General features: G+C 42.7%; 1 protein-coding gene across 1 annotated transcript; it reads left to right on the top strand.

Moving 5' to 3' along the window:
* Window positions 1-189: 189 nt before the first annotated feature.
* Window positions 190-14852, top strand: aif1l (allograft inflammatory factor 1-like). Its single transcript, XM_080510702.1, has 6 exons — window positions 190-315; window positions 520-581; window positions 2391-2457; window positions 8031-8072; window positions 8788-8953; window positions 13156-14852. Exons 1-6 carry the CDS (start codon window positions 297-299, stop codon window positions 13241-13243), a joined length of 444 nt encoding a protein of 147 aa, XP_080366828.1. The 5' UTR covers window positions 190-296; the 3' UTR covers window positions 13244-14852.

Below are 14852 nucleotides of genomic sequence, written 5' to 3'. Positions count from 1 at the left end.
CACATGATCGAATAATAATAATAATAATAATCATACCATCATATAAATCAAGCAGCATCGTTTAGGTCCTTAAAAAAATAAAAGGGAGGGGGTGGGGTTCGGTGCCTTTATTCCGAAAAGCCAAACCGGATGTTGTCTCCATGGCTACGCCAGCTTTCACGCCGGTGCCGAGTGGCCCGTTGAGTCCGATTTGAACCGAAGTCCGACCTAAACAGCAGCGTCTACCTCTGGCTCGGACATTTTTTATTTTTTTTTGCCTACTTATCTGAATCTTCACGTCTCACATCAGCGCCGGGATGCCGTCAAATGTCCAAGGTAGAAAGAAATGACTCAAAATAACGTGCTTTTTCTTTTACCCCTCCCGCTACATCTGCGCGCGCGCGCGTGTGTGTGTGTGTACGTGTGTCTCGCCAGGCTGTAAGATTAGCGTCCCTACAATAGAGCATCTGAGGCCGACAGCTAAGCCTGTGTCGATATATTAACCCGCTATTTCTGTTAAAATGTGATATTCTCTTGCAGGCGGGAAAACCTTCGGGTTGCTAAAGGAGCAGCAGAGGGAAAAACTGGAAGAAATAAATAAGGTAAAGGTGTCTCGCTTTTTGTTTTGTTTTTTAATGGGAATTTGCATACACTTGACTCGGCATTGGCCTTGTATTTGAACGCACCACTGGTGAAGAGGAGGATGAAGAGGCATGGCATTCCAGTTTTAACTGTCTCCGGAGTCCTGTGAATAACAAACAGCCGTTTAAATGACTTGTTGAACCCTTTTTTCTCCCCCACCCCCCTGACCTCTGCAATCGATCTGCAGAGGGTCAATGTGAAGCTCGCGCGCAAACAGGTGCTTCTTGTTATTGCCTTACCTGGTCTTACCTACATGTCTGCATAACCTGTCTCCTCTGACATTTACTGTGTCACAGCACCATCCTCTCATCCTGTGGTTTCACATCCCTCATTTGTTCCAGATCATGATGGGTTAAGATCTAAAATAATAATAATAATGTCCTGTGCAGAGGATTTACATCCTGATGTAATGAAACATCCTCTGTGTTGTTGGGGGATCATCCGTGTGTTTGATTTTTACAAATGCAGACACCCCACGGGTGTAATCGGAGAAGTTTGACTGCTGTGGTCAACGATCAGTAGCGTGTAAATACAGATGTTCAGTGTGGTGAATCGCCTCTGTTGTCACAGTCACTGTAGCTTTTACATTTTACATTACGACACTGGTTCCTACATTACTCGCCTGCCTCTCCTTGCAGCTAAGAAGGTGCCTTGTCCTTAACTCACCTTCATACTAATGTCTCATATAATCCAGTGTGACATCACTTAATAACACACCTCGCCCATGAAGTTAGGCTTTGCGGAAACTCTGCAGCCGTCATTTGTTTGTACCACTTATACCTTGTTTTGGTTTCGAACGGTTCCTACTGCAGCGAGACAGTCCAAAAGATTTTAGTTTGATAAATAACTTCTCTCAGTGATTGTTGCGAATCGTCACCCTGTCAAACTGAAGCTCTAAATCTGTGTTTTTTTTTAAATAAATGTAAATAAAAGAAAGTGAATATCTTGATATTTGAAAAATTGCTTTTATTTTGATTTAGACGAACTGAAGTAATTTTGCTGTATGCATGATCCCTTTTCAACTACGGATGAAGGCTATATTACCAGAAATGGAAAGCATCCTGGGCAAAATAAAGTAGTAATTATATTGGTTTAAGAAGGAAATGATATATACAAACTCTACACATCACTTCTACAACTAACAATATTTATAGATGATTCATGGTTTTGGGCACACACACATGCAATGGTGGTGTTTTGTCACTAAAAGATTGGTTTGACCCACAACCCCTCACTAGACTAGCATAACACTGCCAAATCTGATGTGGCAGCCCGAGAAGAAAGCAAATTTAGTTTAGGTGTATTGAACATAATTGTCACCCTGCAGTGTAAACACAGTGTCACTCGTGTGAGGACACTCCAGCGTGGGGGTCGCTGACTCAGGCCTCCCTCCACCATAAACATCCAGTTGTGGCGTTTACCCTGCTCTCCCTTAATTACAAGCTCGACAGATGCACAGAGGTCAGCGTGGAGAGAGAGGGAGAAAAAAAAGAACACATCTCATTCTCTCTCTCTCTCCTTTCAAGAGGAGACAGAAAACGAGTCCCGCGTGGCAGATTGCATCATTATAATTTCATTAGCGAGGCTCCCTTCAGGCTGTTTTGTGCCCGTGAGAGCCGTTCCAATTAATGAACGTCGTGATGAATAATGACAAATCCGCAGAAGATCTTAAAGATCATATGTCATAGCATTCACATGCGTGGCGGTGGCAGATTTTCAGGTTTTCCTGACCGACGTCTGGTTTATTCACGCCCTCTTCCTCTTTTCAGGAATACCTGGAAGACCAGAAATACAGGGACGAAGACGACCTGGCTGAGAAGTTGGAAGGTTTTAAAAGTGAGTGCGTCCTCGTCCTCCTCTTCTTCCTCCTCTCAGATGTTTTGGTATCTCCTGTTTTTGTCTGCAAGTGTTTCTTTTTCCACTCCCAAGTTGTTGAGGGCGGGACGCAATCTTATCCTCTGTGTGGTTTCGTATCTGTCGGCGGGCTGCACACACATTGGATTCTAGTCGTTTGAGCTTTTTTCTGGGAAAAGTCCTAACTGCTGCAGTTTTGTTGTTTTTTTTTTTGTGAAAATTCTGCAAGGCCAAGTCCTCAGTGGCCCGGGAGGAATGTGCCTGGGCGTTTCTCTTCTTGTTGTTACAGTATTCAGAACTTTCGCTTTGCAAAATGGGGAGATGACAAACAAACCGTCACGACTTTAATTATTGTAAATTAAAAATTGCAAGGATTAGTGAAGAGCTCCTCCTCCTTTCCTCACATATTACACTTGTGTGTATCTAAAGGCTGCAGGATCTTTTTTTTTTAATCCAGTCACAACTAGTTTATTTAAATAAGTGTGTGCACGTTTTGAAATGAGAAATATGCTCCTGTGTCCTACTTACTTTGTGAGCTTGCTGGAGGAAATGGAGCAGCAATGTATAAACCGAAAGACGACCTGACACCCTGGTCCTGGGAGACTTCTTTTTCTCTCTCGCTCTCTCTCTCTCTTTTTCTCTCTCTTTTTCTCTCTCTTTTTCCATACCGTCGCTGTGGCCCAGAGGTCAGCATCTAACTACCAGCCACATCACATCAAGGCATTTTATGGCTAATGCTCCTTGATTAAACATCGGCGTGAAGGCTTTAACAAGCATTTTGCGCACTCTTCTCGGATTTAAGCGCACAGTGAAGAAGTAGTTTTAGTTTTATTGCTTCATTTTTGCAAAGCTCTTTTAGCTTAATAAGCAATCTTGATCTTTGCTGGGAGTGTTGTGGCATAATAAAAGCGAAACCTGCCTTTTCGTAAGCCGATGAGGTGCCACATATAGACATTACCCTTCACTTCATGACCACCAGATGCACCATGGGATATTACATTTTGCTAAAATATTCCCAAACTTTGACGTCGGTGTAACGTGCTAAAAAAAAGGAAGCAAACTTGTGAGGCTTTACTGTCCCTCTGGAAATGACTTGATAATTAGGTCCCCGATTTCTGTGATGTTTCAAGTGAAAAGACGTCATTTTTAGGTTTTCGTTTCAGAAAAGCTTAGTGTGCTTATGCGTTTTGAAAACTATGTCCGTTTAAGTGATAAATATATATTGATCATCTCTATATTTGACATTTATATTCATATATTTGCAAATTCTTTAAGAGAAAAAGGGTTGTTTTTTTTTGTTTCTTACAACAATCACACACATAAGAAAAAATACTTTCCTATAGAGCACTTGAAATCAAAGAATTTTAAATGGAAATATTAAAGAAATTACAGTTAATTATAATGATTGATAGTCCATGTGCGTTGGTAGATTTATTGTGTCATTTACAGTTTTAACAAGTTTGACTTGCCACATCTCAAAGCAGCTCAAATAAATGTGTTTGCATCAACACCGGGTTTTATTTAGCTTCTAACTGCATTTATGGGGCCATATAACCATGTTCCCAGCTTTTTACTGACACTCATTCTTTTATGTCTTTTCCTTCCAAGGAGGAGATATCGTGACTCTCCTGTATGACTCCGACTCTTATTATATAAATGAGTTATCCCACTCTGCAGCCTTTTATTACAACCCCCCCCCCCCCCCCCCCCCGGGTCGCCACCCCCTGCCACTTCTTTGTCATCGGGTCATTCTGAGCCCCAGCAATGTCAAGGAAATGTTTTCAACACGACACGCATGAAAAAAGATCGGATTAATGGATTTGTCGCGCTGTTATTATCCATTACTTTACCACTGGTTACCAGATAATTACGTCTCTAACTTTGTGAAATGCCGCTGTGGTGTTTGTGTACGTTTGGGCAAAATTAGCGCCACTGAAAGCATTTCCTGTCAAGAGAGCGTACACACTGTGATCACCGTGTTACCCGGAACGCCAGTGAGGGATTCGAAACTGGCTTTTATGTTACAGCGACTCTGTGGAAAAGAGTCTGAGCGCCTCTGTGACTTTTCCTCAAGCAAACTCTTAATACAGCCTGTATGTTGCTCTCGTACAAAGCTCCTCCTCGGCCGCAGTGGGAGAAATACTTTCAAAATGAATAGTTAAACCAGCAGGAATGTCATTTAATCTACTAACATGTTGACATTTGTCAAACGATTTCTTCTCTAAATGTCCCGGAAGCTTTTCATATAAATGAAAACCTAAATGTTATTGTTTCCTGTCTGCCTTCAGTGGTACTTGAATATTAGATTTTTTAGACTCGTGCGGGCATTAAAATGTTGTGATTTTCAATTCTTTGTTTCGATCCCACTACTGAACCGGGCTGCGTTACATTAGGAGTACGAACAATACACAATAATATTTTGTATTATCGATTAAAGATGGCGACCAACAGTCACATCTTTCCTCTGTGTTGAAGTGTCATTTGGATTTACAGAACATGAATGCAGAGTGCATAAAATCAGCATTTAACGGCAGTTAGCTCAGGTTTTAGCGCGTGTTGGTACCACGATAATGATCAACCAGCAGCATGTTGTGAAGCCCTACTGCTGACGCGTCAACGTCTTGGATTCTGATGTATGAAAGCGAAATCAATCATGTGGATTACGACCTGCTGCAGCAACGCAACATCATCATCGTCACCGACTTTATTTCACGTTGGATTAACTTTAACTATCATCCTGTTGTGGTTCTTTGTGGTGTTTATGGAGTTGAATAATTAGAAGAGAATTTATATACTGTCTGAAAACTGACATGGTGATATTTGCATAAATATCAAGAGTGAGAAGTCCGTGTTGAAGCCTTGCTATAGTGTTTGTCTTCATGGTCAGTACTGATACGTATGTGTATTTATCGTATAGTTCGAAACGCTTTTGTTTTTTACGTCAAGTAGATTTTGTACAAGTTAGATTATAAAGACCTGACATGAATAATGAATTGTGAGGAGAAGCCATGTTGTCTTTTATAATTGATGGGAAAATCTCTTTAGCAGAAAATCAGCTTCTGATTGTTGATCTTAATAGAAAGACGCCTGAACTGGAGGATTCCGATAACATCTAGACGACATTGCAGCCTTTCTCCGGCATGTTAAAAGAAAGCAGAATATGTATGTTTTATCTATATAATTGAGGCTTTGTTTTAGAATTGGCCGATTTGTGATTGGCTGAAGGAATCTAGGTCAGGAGGAAACAACTGAGGAGCTCGGTTTTGTTCAGCTGAGACACTCTCTGTGGCTGCAGATGATCAACAGGCTGCACGACGACAAGTGGCCCTCTGAAAAAAAAGAAACGACTGTGTGTGTGTGTGTGTTGGGAGGCCCACTCCTCAGAGTTTACGAACAGGGTTACTATTGTCCCGTCCCACTCCCCAAAGGGGGTTCGCACAGTTAACACAGTCCCCTCTCCTCTCCCGCCCAACACACACACGTACAGAGCTCCCATTGTGGGACAGAAATAGCAAGTGTAATCTGAATAAAGTGGTCTTCCACAGAAAAGAGATTTGGGAGGGGGGGGGTTGTGAGAAGTTGAGGAAATATCAGTTGGACTCGCAGAGAAACAAGGAAGGTTTAACAAGTATGGGGGGAAAAACACTCATTATACCATCTTCATTATTATTGCAAAGAAAGATAAAACGTAACATGGTATGTTTTTGTCGTCTTATCCAGACAATCTGGTTTGACACACTGGATGGAAATGATCCAAAAGTACCCATCCGGCTTGTCGGGATTTCATTTTCTTCTTGTTTTATGTGTGCAACCTGAAGCTGAACATGTCAATAGTCAGGAGTGAGATTGTATAAGTTAACAGGAATATCACAGTGAATATTTATTCACCGGCACTTTTGCCACACTGCAAGAATGCACCCGGTTTGAATTTGCTGACAGAGTGTTTTCTTTTTTTTTGTTTGGAACTGCATGTTTTACACTCTGGCTTCCTCCCAGATTCCATAGAGGTGCTTGTTAGTGTAATGAGTGACTCCTAAATGGTCTGTGTGGGTGGAGTGATGCTTTGCGTCTCGACGATGGAGTGGCGACCTGTTCCGGATGGACCCAGTCCTTTGACAGGATCGAACTCCTTGCAACCCTTACAAAGAAAAACTGCTTTTAAAGGGATGGATGGATGGATGGAACATTTTCTGGAGCTTAACACCTACTTTTAATCGAGCTTCATCCAACTTAACATGCCATGTATACAACGTTTTTAAGTGAAAACGCCTGTTTTTGCATTTTAAGTTCAGCATTTACGCAGCAGTTTTGAAAACCATGTCAACATTACCAATGACAAGTACATTTTCACAGACAGACGATGAAGTTGGATTGCTATTATGAGCCTTTCGCCACAATAAAACTACCGTTTCCATGAAGGCGGAGTCTGAGATTTTCCTTTTTTTTTTTTTCATCTTCCTTTAGTGTCTCCAAGCACTGTGATCAAACACCCAAAAGGGTTCGGTATTCACTTGAAAATGTTGTGTATACGGAGCCTTAGAGTCACGAATTCGCCTCAAATGCATGTTTTGTTGGGGGTTTTTTTTGTAGACTGCAGGAGAAAGCCAGAGAACCCCTGGGTAAAGACGCTGTAGCGCACACATGGTGAGCAGGCAGACTCCATCAGGAAACCCTTACAGCTCCTGGATTAGTCACCACGCCAACATACAGCCCAAAGCTAGTATGATTATGAGTTTGAGGGGCACTTCTGTGTACAGTTTGCATGTCTAAAGATACCAGTTTATATTATTAATTGTTGTCTAAAATGGCCTATTGACCGACTGCAACATGTCCTGTTTGGCCAATGGCAAAATGCAAGGGACATTCTGGATCTGCTCATGCTCACCTCTATGTATGTCGGACAAAGCTGTAGAGAAGACAGACGGATTATTTTTTTAATATTAAATGTATTTATCAGCTCCGGTATGTCTTTCTGTGAACTCTCCTAATTCTTTACTAAACGTGTCATCTGTTTGGAGAGATCTGTCTGCGTGTTGCATGGCTTAACGGATCAGATTAAATTCGGGCGAGTAACAACCCGGGAGGGAAAACTCTTTTATCTGAGCTTTTCAGTCCACACATTTTTTTTTTTTTGTTTTGTTCTGTTTGTTCTCCTTCCTGATTGCAGCATTTGAACTTAAAGTAGCCCTTTTAACTTCCTGACCTCCTCGCCGTTAATCCGCCTCGCATTGTCGGCTCCACTCGGCTGCCCTTTGCCTGCTTCCCACTCACACACACACACACACACAAGAAACCCCCCCACCTGTCATTATCAGCTGTTTGTGTCTCTTTTTTTTTTTTTTCCTCCTCCTTTCGCCAGGTCAGCTGTCGGCACAATGGAAGACTCTTAAAAACAACACGCACTGTTCAGTGTTGTGCTGACATGGCAGTTGGGTGTCGGCGTCGTTGCGAGGGATGTGGTGTGTGTGTGTGTGTGTGTGTGCGTGTGTGTGTGTGAGGGAGAGAGCCGAAAATAAACAGTTGGTAATAGTCTCCTGCGTGTTTGTGTTTTGCAGATAAATATGCCGAGTTTGACCTGAACGACCAAGGAGAGATCGGTGAGTAATAACTGCCTCCAGGACACCAGCTGCAGCCCCGATAACAACTGTCGGCCCACCTCATGTGCGGCGTCGACACGAGGGAGCGGTAATTAATACTGGGCGTGTGTAGTCTGGCCGCTGTGAACACAGGACTCGGGCAGGCTCGCGTATCACAGCCGTGTCCTGCATGTAAAGCGAGACCAAAGTGCGTGAAAGACCTTCGGCGGTGGCGCAGACGTGAGGCAAACACGATATGAGCGTTGTCTTCAGGTCGGCCAATAAACCGCTTTGAATGTTGCAGATTTTTCGCCGCATTATCTGTCACAAGTGGTCTTTAATGAAGGTGCTCGACAACTACAAGAGGCGGAAATGATGCGCCATTGGATTTATTTTTAATTTCCATCTTGTGCAAAATAAACAATTCCTTGTATTTCAATCATGGGACCAAAAGGGTAATTATAGAAGAAGGCGCCAGGGCAGTAAATAATGTAGCGTTTAAACCATCCAATCAGGCTGAGTGTAGAAATTCTCACTTATTTTGAAAGGTGCTAAAATCCATTCTTGCAGCGATCTGTGGTCTAATGCGAAATATTCACTTCATAACACTTAATTTTTTTTTTTTTGTATTATAATCAAATGGAAATTATGCACTTTCACATAAGCAGTTTCTAAATGCTTCACTGTTGTCAATCGCCCACTCGCCCCAATCGCCCACTCTGATGTCGCCTCTCAGATTTGATGGGTCTGAAGCGGATGATGGAGAAGCTCGGCGTGCCCAAGACCCACTTGGAGCTGAAGAAGATGATTGTGGAGGTGACGGGCGGCGGCAGCAGCAACACCATCGACTACCGGGACTTTGTCAAGATGATGCTGGGCAAGCGCTCCGCCGTGCTAAAACTGTAAGTCACTGCGCGTGTTGATGTTTTTCACCCACCGCGTCTGAAGCTGCCGCTGGCTCTCACACGTATCCACGTGCCTGACAGAGAGGATGTGTAGTGTGTATTGTGTGTGTTGCGTGCCGGCGTGTCAGCTGATCGTTCTCCCCTCCGGCGGAGGGCGGGGACTCGCCGTGATGTCACTGCTCGCATGCTGCCGTGGTCATTACTCACTATGGCAACCAAACCCATCAGTGTAGCCTATCCATAGTCAACTCATCCTTATCTTTAGCTGGGATCACACGCTTAGGTAACCGATTATAGGCTGATTAACCACTGACAGGCATGTCGGGCTGCACAAGGAAAAAAAAAAACTCCTGACTCGAGGAAACTCTCTCTTTTTTTTTTTTTTTTTTTACAACAGACGTGAGATATTAAGTTTTTAATAGACACGGACGTTCATTTCCATTTGACGTTAAACACAGGAAAGTGAAAGCCCTTTAAAGCAGCCTTAATGTGGGAGAGCTTGTCGGAGCCACAGCCAGAGTGGCTGCTGCATCTCATCGGCTCTGCTGTGTTAAGCTGGCTGGACCCTTTAGCAGACAAATCTCATAATCCCTGAAACACCGAGCAGAGGAAACGCAGAACTTTTCCTTGTTTGCCTTCGACCATTTTTCAAAAAGTGTGTCCCAATAATCCCGCCCCCCACCCCACCCCCCTCCTACCCACTTTCCCGGCTGCTGTCTAAAACTGGATCATTCCCTTCCTCCCTCACTCATCTTGCGTTTTAGCGGGATTGTCTTGGTATTCCAGAAATAGCTCATGTTGGTATTATTCTCACCGAGACCATCCAGAGTTCAACCAGAAGGTCAGAAAAAGTCGTTTCACCACGTGGCACGATAATCGTACTCGTCGTTTCCATTAAATTTGGGTTATTACTATAAGAAGGGCCCAATAAACAAAATGTACCATCATTACAAACCAATTAACTCATGGGTTTAAGTCAAATACCTGCTTTTTTAGGTTCACTTGTAACTGCAATCGTTCTCAGATTTTCACACGAAATTCATCATCGCAGCAAGTTGCTCACATAGACTTTCACCTAAACTGAACGCTTTAACTATCGCGACGTGCTGACGGCCTCTGCAGTGCGTCACCAATGTATGGTTATCACACTGTCAGCGTAGTTTACTGTACGTACAGCTAAAGACTGGCTGACCTGTGATCAGTAGTGTGTCCATGCATTGTGCAAACGTGCTCGGTTAAATCACAACGAGAAAATAGTGCCATATGAGAGAAAAGTGCCGTCAATCACTCGCACACCAATGCCGACAGCCCCGGCACCCTCAAGGCATGATGGGGGGGGAATTAAACCAGCAACCTTCAGATTGTAAAATGCCAACAGCTGGCAACCTGCCGCGCCTCCTGCGTGTCGGGTTTTTTGTCTTCTCCTTCACCCGACTGCCGACGGCAGGCGGAGGCCTCACAACACCTCCCTTGTTGTTGTTGTTGTTGTTGTATTGTGTTTGCGTTGTGAGGACGGAGCAGCCGAGGGCACCGAGCCGTTCCAGAATCGCGTTACTCAAAGCATTTGGCAGGACAACAATTGATTCTGTTGCAATTAGAAGGGGGGGGGGGGTAAAAAATGATTGGGGTCAAGCTTGGCAGTCGAGCTCTTAGGCCGCATTACTCCAGCGCCGGGAGCACGCACTGCCACATTTTGAATGACAGATATGTGATGTGGTAACAGCTGGGAGGCTTATTTCATTATAGACGTAGTGTAATTACCCTCGCTTTTGTCTAACGAAGCCAATATATAAGCTAATATAAACACATGCATGTACAGACGGCACGTTTGTTTGGGTCCGGCCGTATTTATTTATTTATTTATTTTATTTTTTGAATTGACTGACGTCATTAATGACCTGTTAAGGCGCGGGGGAGTCGAGCGTGAGCAGCAAGGAGTAGGTGAGCGTGCCAGCCAGAGATATGGAGGAGTTTGAGTTGCCGAGTTCCCGTTGTCGATTGGATCATTGCTCCTTATGAGCTTAGCGGAGCTTTGCAGAGTTCTCCAAAAAAGGAAGTTCAAGACAGGCATTCAACTCTGAATAGTTCCCCCGTCAGCGGAGCCAGCGTGCGGCATCAAACCCCGCCAATTCCCCCCTCGGTCCCTCCGTGGTTTCCTCCCCCCCCTCATTCCTTTTTCTCTCTTAGCTCAACTTCAGCCGCTTCATATCCTCGACTGCGACGGTGGCCCACTGCATCGTCCTACTCTTGTTTGTGTACACCTTTTTGCTCTCTTTAATTACTCTCTGTCTTCCTCATTTCCATATAAATTGACTTTTAACGGCCTTAAAGCCTCTCTCCATGGTGCTGAAGGCCCCGAGTCCGGCTTCTGGCCGTGTTTGTACCTGTTTAAATCAAATTCACTCAAAAGCATTAGTGAATTAATTGCTTCACACAACAGTTAATTTTCTACTTTCATCCAATCAAAAGTATGAGAAGGGACCTTGTTCTAGTTTCCGAATTGCACATAGCGGCTGCTCTCCTGTTTTATGATAAAAGGGTGTGTGTGTGTGTGTGCGTGTGTGGGTGTATATATATATATTTTTTTTTTTTATATATATATATAATGATATTTCAGGTTGAGCTTGGCTTTTGAGATTAATTTTTTTTTTAAAGTGCCATTTGAAGACAGCATTTTAAACTTTGGGAAATGATAACAGGCTTTTTTTTTATATATTTCTTTTCTAAGCATTTTAATGTAAAAGTAAAAAAAAAAAAAAACTTGCGTCGCAGACACTGTTTATTAGCGATGCTGCAAACTGGCATTAAGCCTCAAAGCCACGCCGTCGGGGCGAGTTTGTAAAAACAAGCATAATGCAACTGTCATAGAAGTTTTCTGGTATTTTCACAGCATTTTTTTGTCAAAAAGTATCACGAGAATTGTCTTCATGTTGAGCTTTCTGTCATAATTGTTTAGTTTTGTGACAATATATTTTGTATCACGTGTATTGACGTGCCGCAACAAAGAAAAACTTAAAAGATTAAAACTTAAAGGTTATTATGGCAGTGTTCTTCCTTTTTTGTCCTTGTGCGAACCTCAAGTTGCCTTTTTGAGAAAGTACCTTGTGATTACAGCCTCATATAAAATCAACAAGTGGCAGTCCATGCATCCAGTTTCCTCTCACAAGGCAAACTGGGATTCTTTCAAATTCATCTGACCCTCGGCGCCTGCTGCAGTCCTTCCTGTTCTCCTCCGTACAGCTGCAGAACCACAGGACTTGGCAGAAGTACTCGACATTCTTCACTTAGTGCAAGTACGCACGCTTGTGCATTAAAGGACGTTTGGTAAAACCTTGCTTGAACGGAGTTTGAGGTTGTGAAACGTTACCGGAGATGGAGCTTATGTCGCACACTATGAAAATCTTTCGTTTGGGGAGGAGTCCAAACGCCTTTAATGAAACTTGGGTCACTTCTTAAGTTGTCGACTGTGATCAGCAGCTGCTTTGATCGTCCCGCCGGATCCCTGGATGATCCTCGTGGAACTCGTTTTCCCAAAAATGAGCAGAACTATTGAGGGCCGAGGCAGAAGTTGACTTGAATTTTTGCTCAATTAGGTTTTTTTTTTTTGTTTTTTTTTTACATGATTTTACGTGGGAAGTTCTGAGGGAACAATTACTCGCTCTGCTTGTCAAGATCCTACACTGGTGTTTATGAGCCGTTTCTGTCACTTCCCACCAAATCGAATTTAAATGAAGCTGCAAAACCCATTTAGAAATTTTAAAACGAGGCGAACACAGCTTAATGTATATATTTTCATGTATAGTCTCCATGAGGCAGTTGTGCATTTTTCCACCTGATCTTTAAGTCTGTTTTTTATGCTTTTTAGTATATTTATTTTCCTCTCACTTATGGTTGTTTTAGCTATTTTTTCCAATATTCGTATTTTTTAAGCCCTTTTCAGCCAAGAGTTAATGGTCATTTATTTATTCTTTTAAGTCTTGTTTGAATTACCTTGTGATTTTGACTTCAAGTACAGTTGGTCATGTAATTTTTTGTTGTTTGTGTTCAAAATGAAGAGGGGAAAAAATGAAAGAATCCTCTCGCTTTGTACAGAAACAAACTCCAAATCTTACCGCGGTCTCATCATCAGCTCGTCATTGTGTTTTGTTTTGTTTGGTTTTGTTTGTTTGTTTCTTTCCTCACCTCTGACCTCTCCACAGAGTTTTGATCTTCGAGGACAAAGCGAGCGGCTCGCCCTGCAAGCCGGCGGGTCCTCCTCCGAAGCGCGACATCGCCAGCCTGCCGTGAAGCGCCGACGTGAGGAAGAAGAAGAAGAAGAAGAAAAAGAACAAACCCTGTGGAGTGTTGTATTGTCGTGGGACCCCGTGATGGAGGGATGTCATTTTGTGAATATTACGATGTGTGCAAGGTTTCTGTTATTTGGAAGTCTGAGCCCGAAAACTCACAGAAAGGAGATGTTTGACTGTGAATTATTCTTATCCTTTTATTATTATTGTTGTTGGGTTTTTTTTTTGGATTTGATTTTCCTCCACAGTTTATAAACAAATGTAGCAGTGGTAGTTGTTAAAGTTTGTGGCTAGGTGGTTTCATGGTTTCATTTTTTTTCTTTTTTTTAAGGGAAGACTCGTAATTCTGCACCGTTTGTTTCTCATTCCTTATTCTAGAGGCGAGTTCGACGATTTTAAAAGAAGCACAAAGGAGTTTTTAAGTCTGTGGAGCTGAAATGTGGAATCGGTAACAGGGCCGCCTCGCCGTCTTAAACTCTCCGAAGATTTTTTTTTTTTTTTTAAATATTCAGTCGCGGGAGAGCTTCGGAAACCGACTTTTCAGGGTCAGTGTGAGGATTGAAGAGCTGCACCTTCAACTCCGTGGCGTTTAGCACCAGTTCACAATGGAAGGAGTGTGATTTACACACACATATAAGTGGAACAAATGTACATAATATTCTCCTCGCAGTACAATCATATTCTTTCCAAGTGCCTCAACGCGCAGATACTGTAGAGCTCGAACACACAGTTGGATGGAGGAGGGGAGTGCAGTCTTCTTATCTGATCAGTTCCAGAAAACCATTGTTTTGGTGTGTGTGCTTCGCTTTTTCTTTTTTTTTTTTTTGTAATTGCATTGATATGTTTTTTTTATTGTTATGGATAATCTGAGAGTGAAATTCACAAGTGTTGGACTTTTTAAATGTAGTATCTGTATTTTTTTTCCCCCCGCCCCTCTAACCATTATGTCATCGCAAACATTTATTCTGTTTATTGGGTAATTTGTCTTGCCATTTTATTCTCTCTCTCTCACTCTTTCTCTCCCTCCCTCCCCCCTTTCTTATTGTTTATCATCCATCCATCTTTGTTTCGCTGGGTTCGTGTCCCTGGATTCCGTGCCTCCATTTTCACCTCTCCCAGTGTAAACTTTCCTCATATTTACTGTAAATTTGGTACTTCTACACACAAAAATTTTACTCAAATATGTTGTTTTTGTTTTGTTTTGAAGGTTCGTCACCCGCTTTAGTGTTCTTAAGGTGCACAACACCAAAAGAATTTGACAGATTAGTTTTTACACTGGCCCGTTAAAGGTTTTTGTTGTTTTGTTGTTTTTTTAATTGTTCATTGTGACGTCTGGGGGGAAAATGTGACATTGGGCAGGAGGACGTCATGCCGGACGGAGAGATTAGATGCAGTAATATTTACTCGACCAGTGAAGATTGGCCCGGGTGCGAAAATTAAGATTTCATTCCAGTCGCGACGCGTCTTTGGCTGATAAAACCGTTTGTCGTTTGTCGTCCCTCCTTCCCCGTTGGAGATAAAAGTGCGAGGCGTCTGTCTGAGTCACCGTTTCACTGTACTAATGCTTTTCTTTCTATATTTGTTACCCCGTTAACTTTTTCTGTCTCTTC

Source organism: Blennius ocellaris (genome assembly GCF_963422515.1).
Source record: "Blennius ocellaris genome assembly, chromosome: 15".
NCBI classification, from domain to species: domain Eukaryota; kingdom Metazoa; phylum Chordata; class Actinopteri; order Blenniiformes; family Blenniidae; genus Blennius; species Blennius ocellaris.
This window is presented reverse-complemented; position numbering and strand designations above follow the sequence as displayed.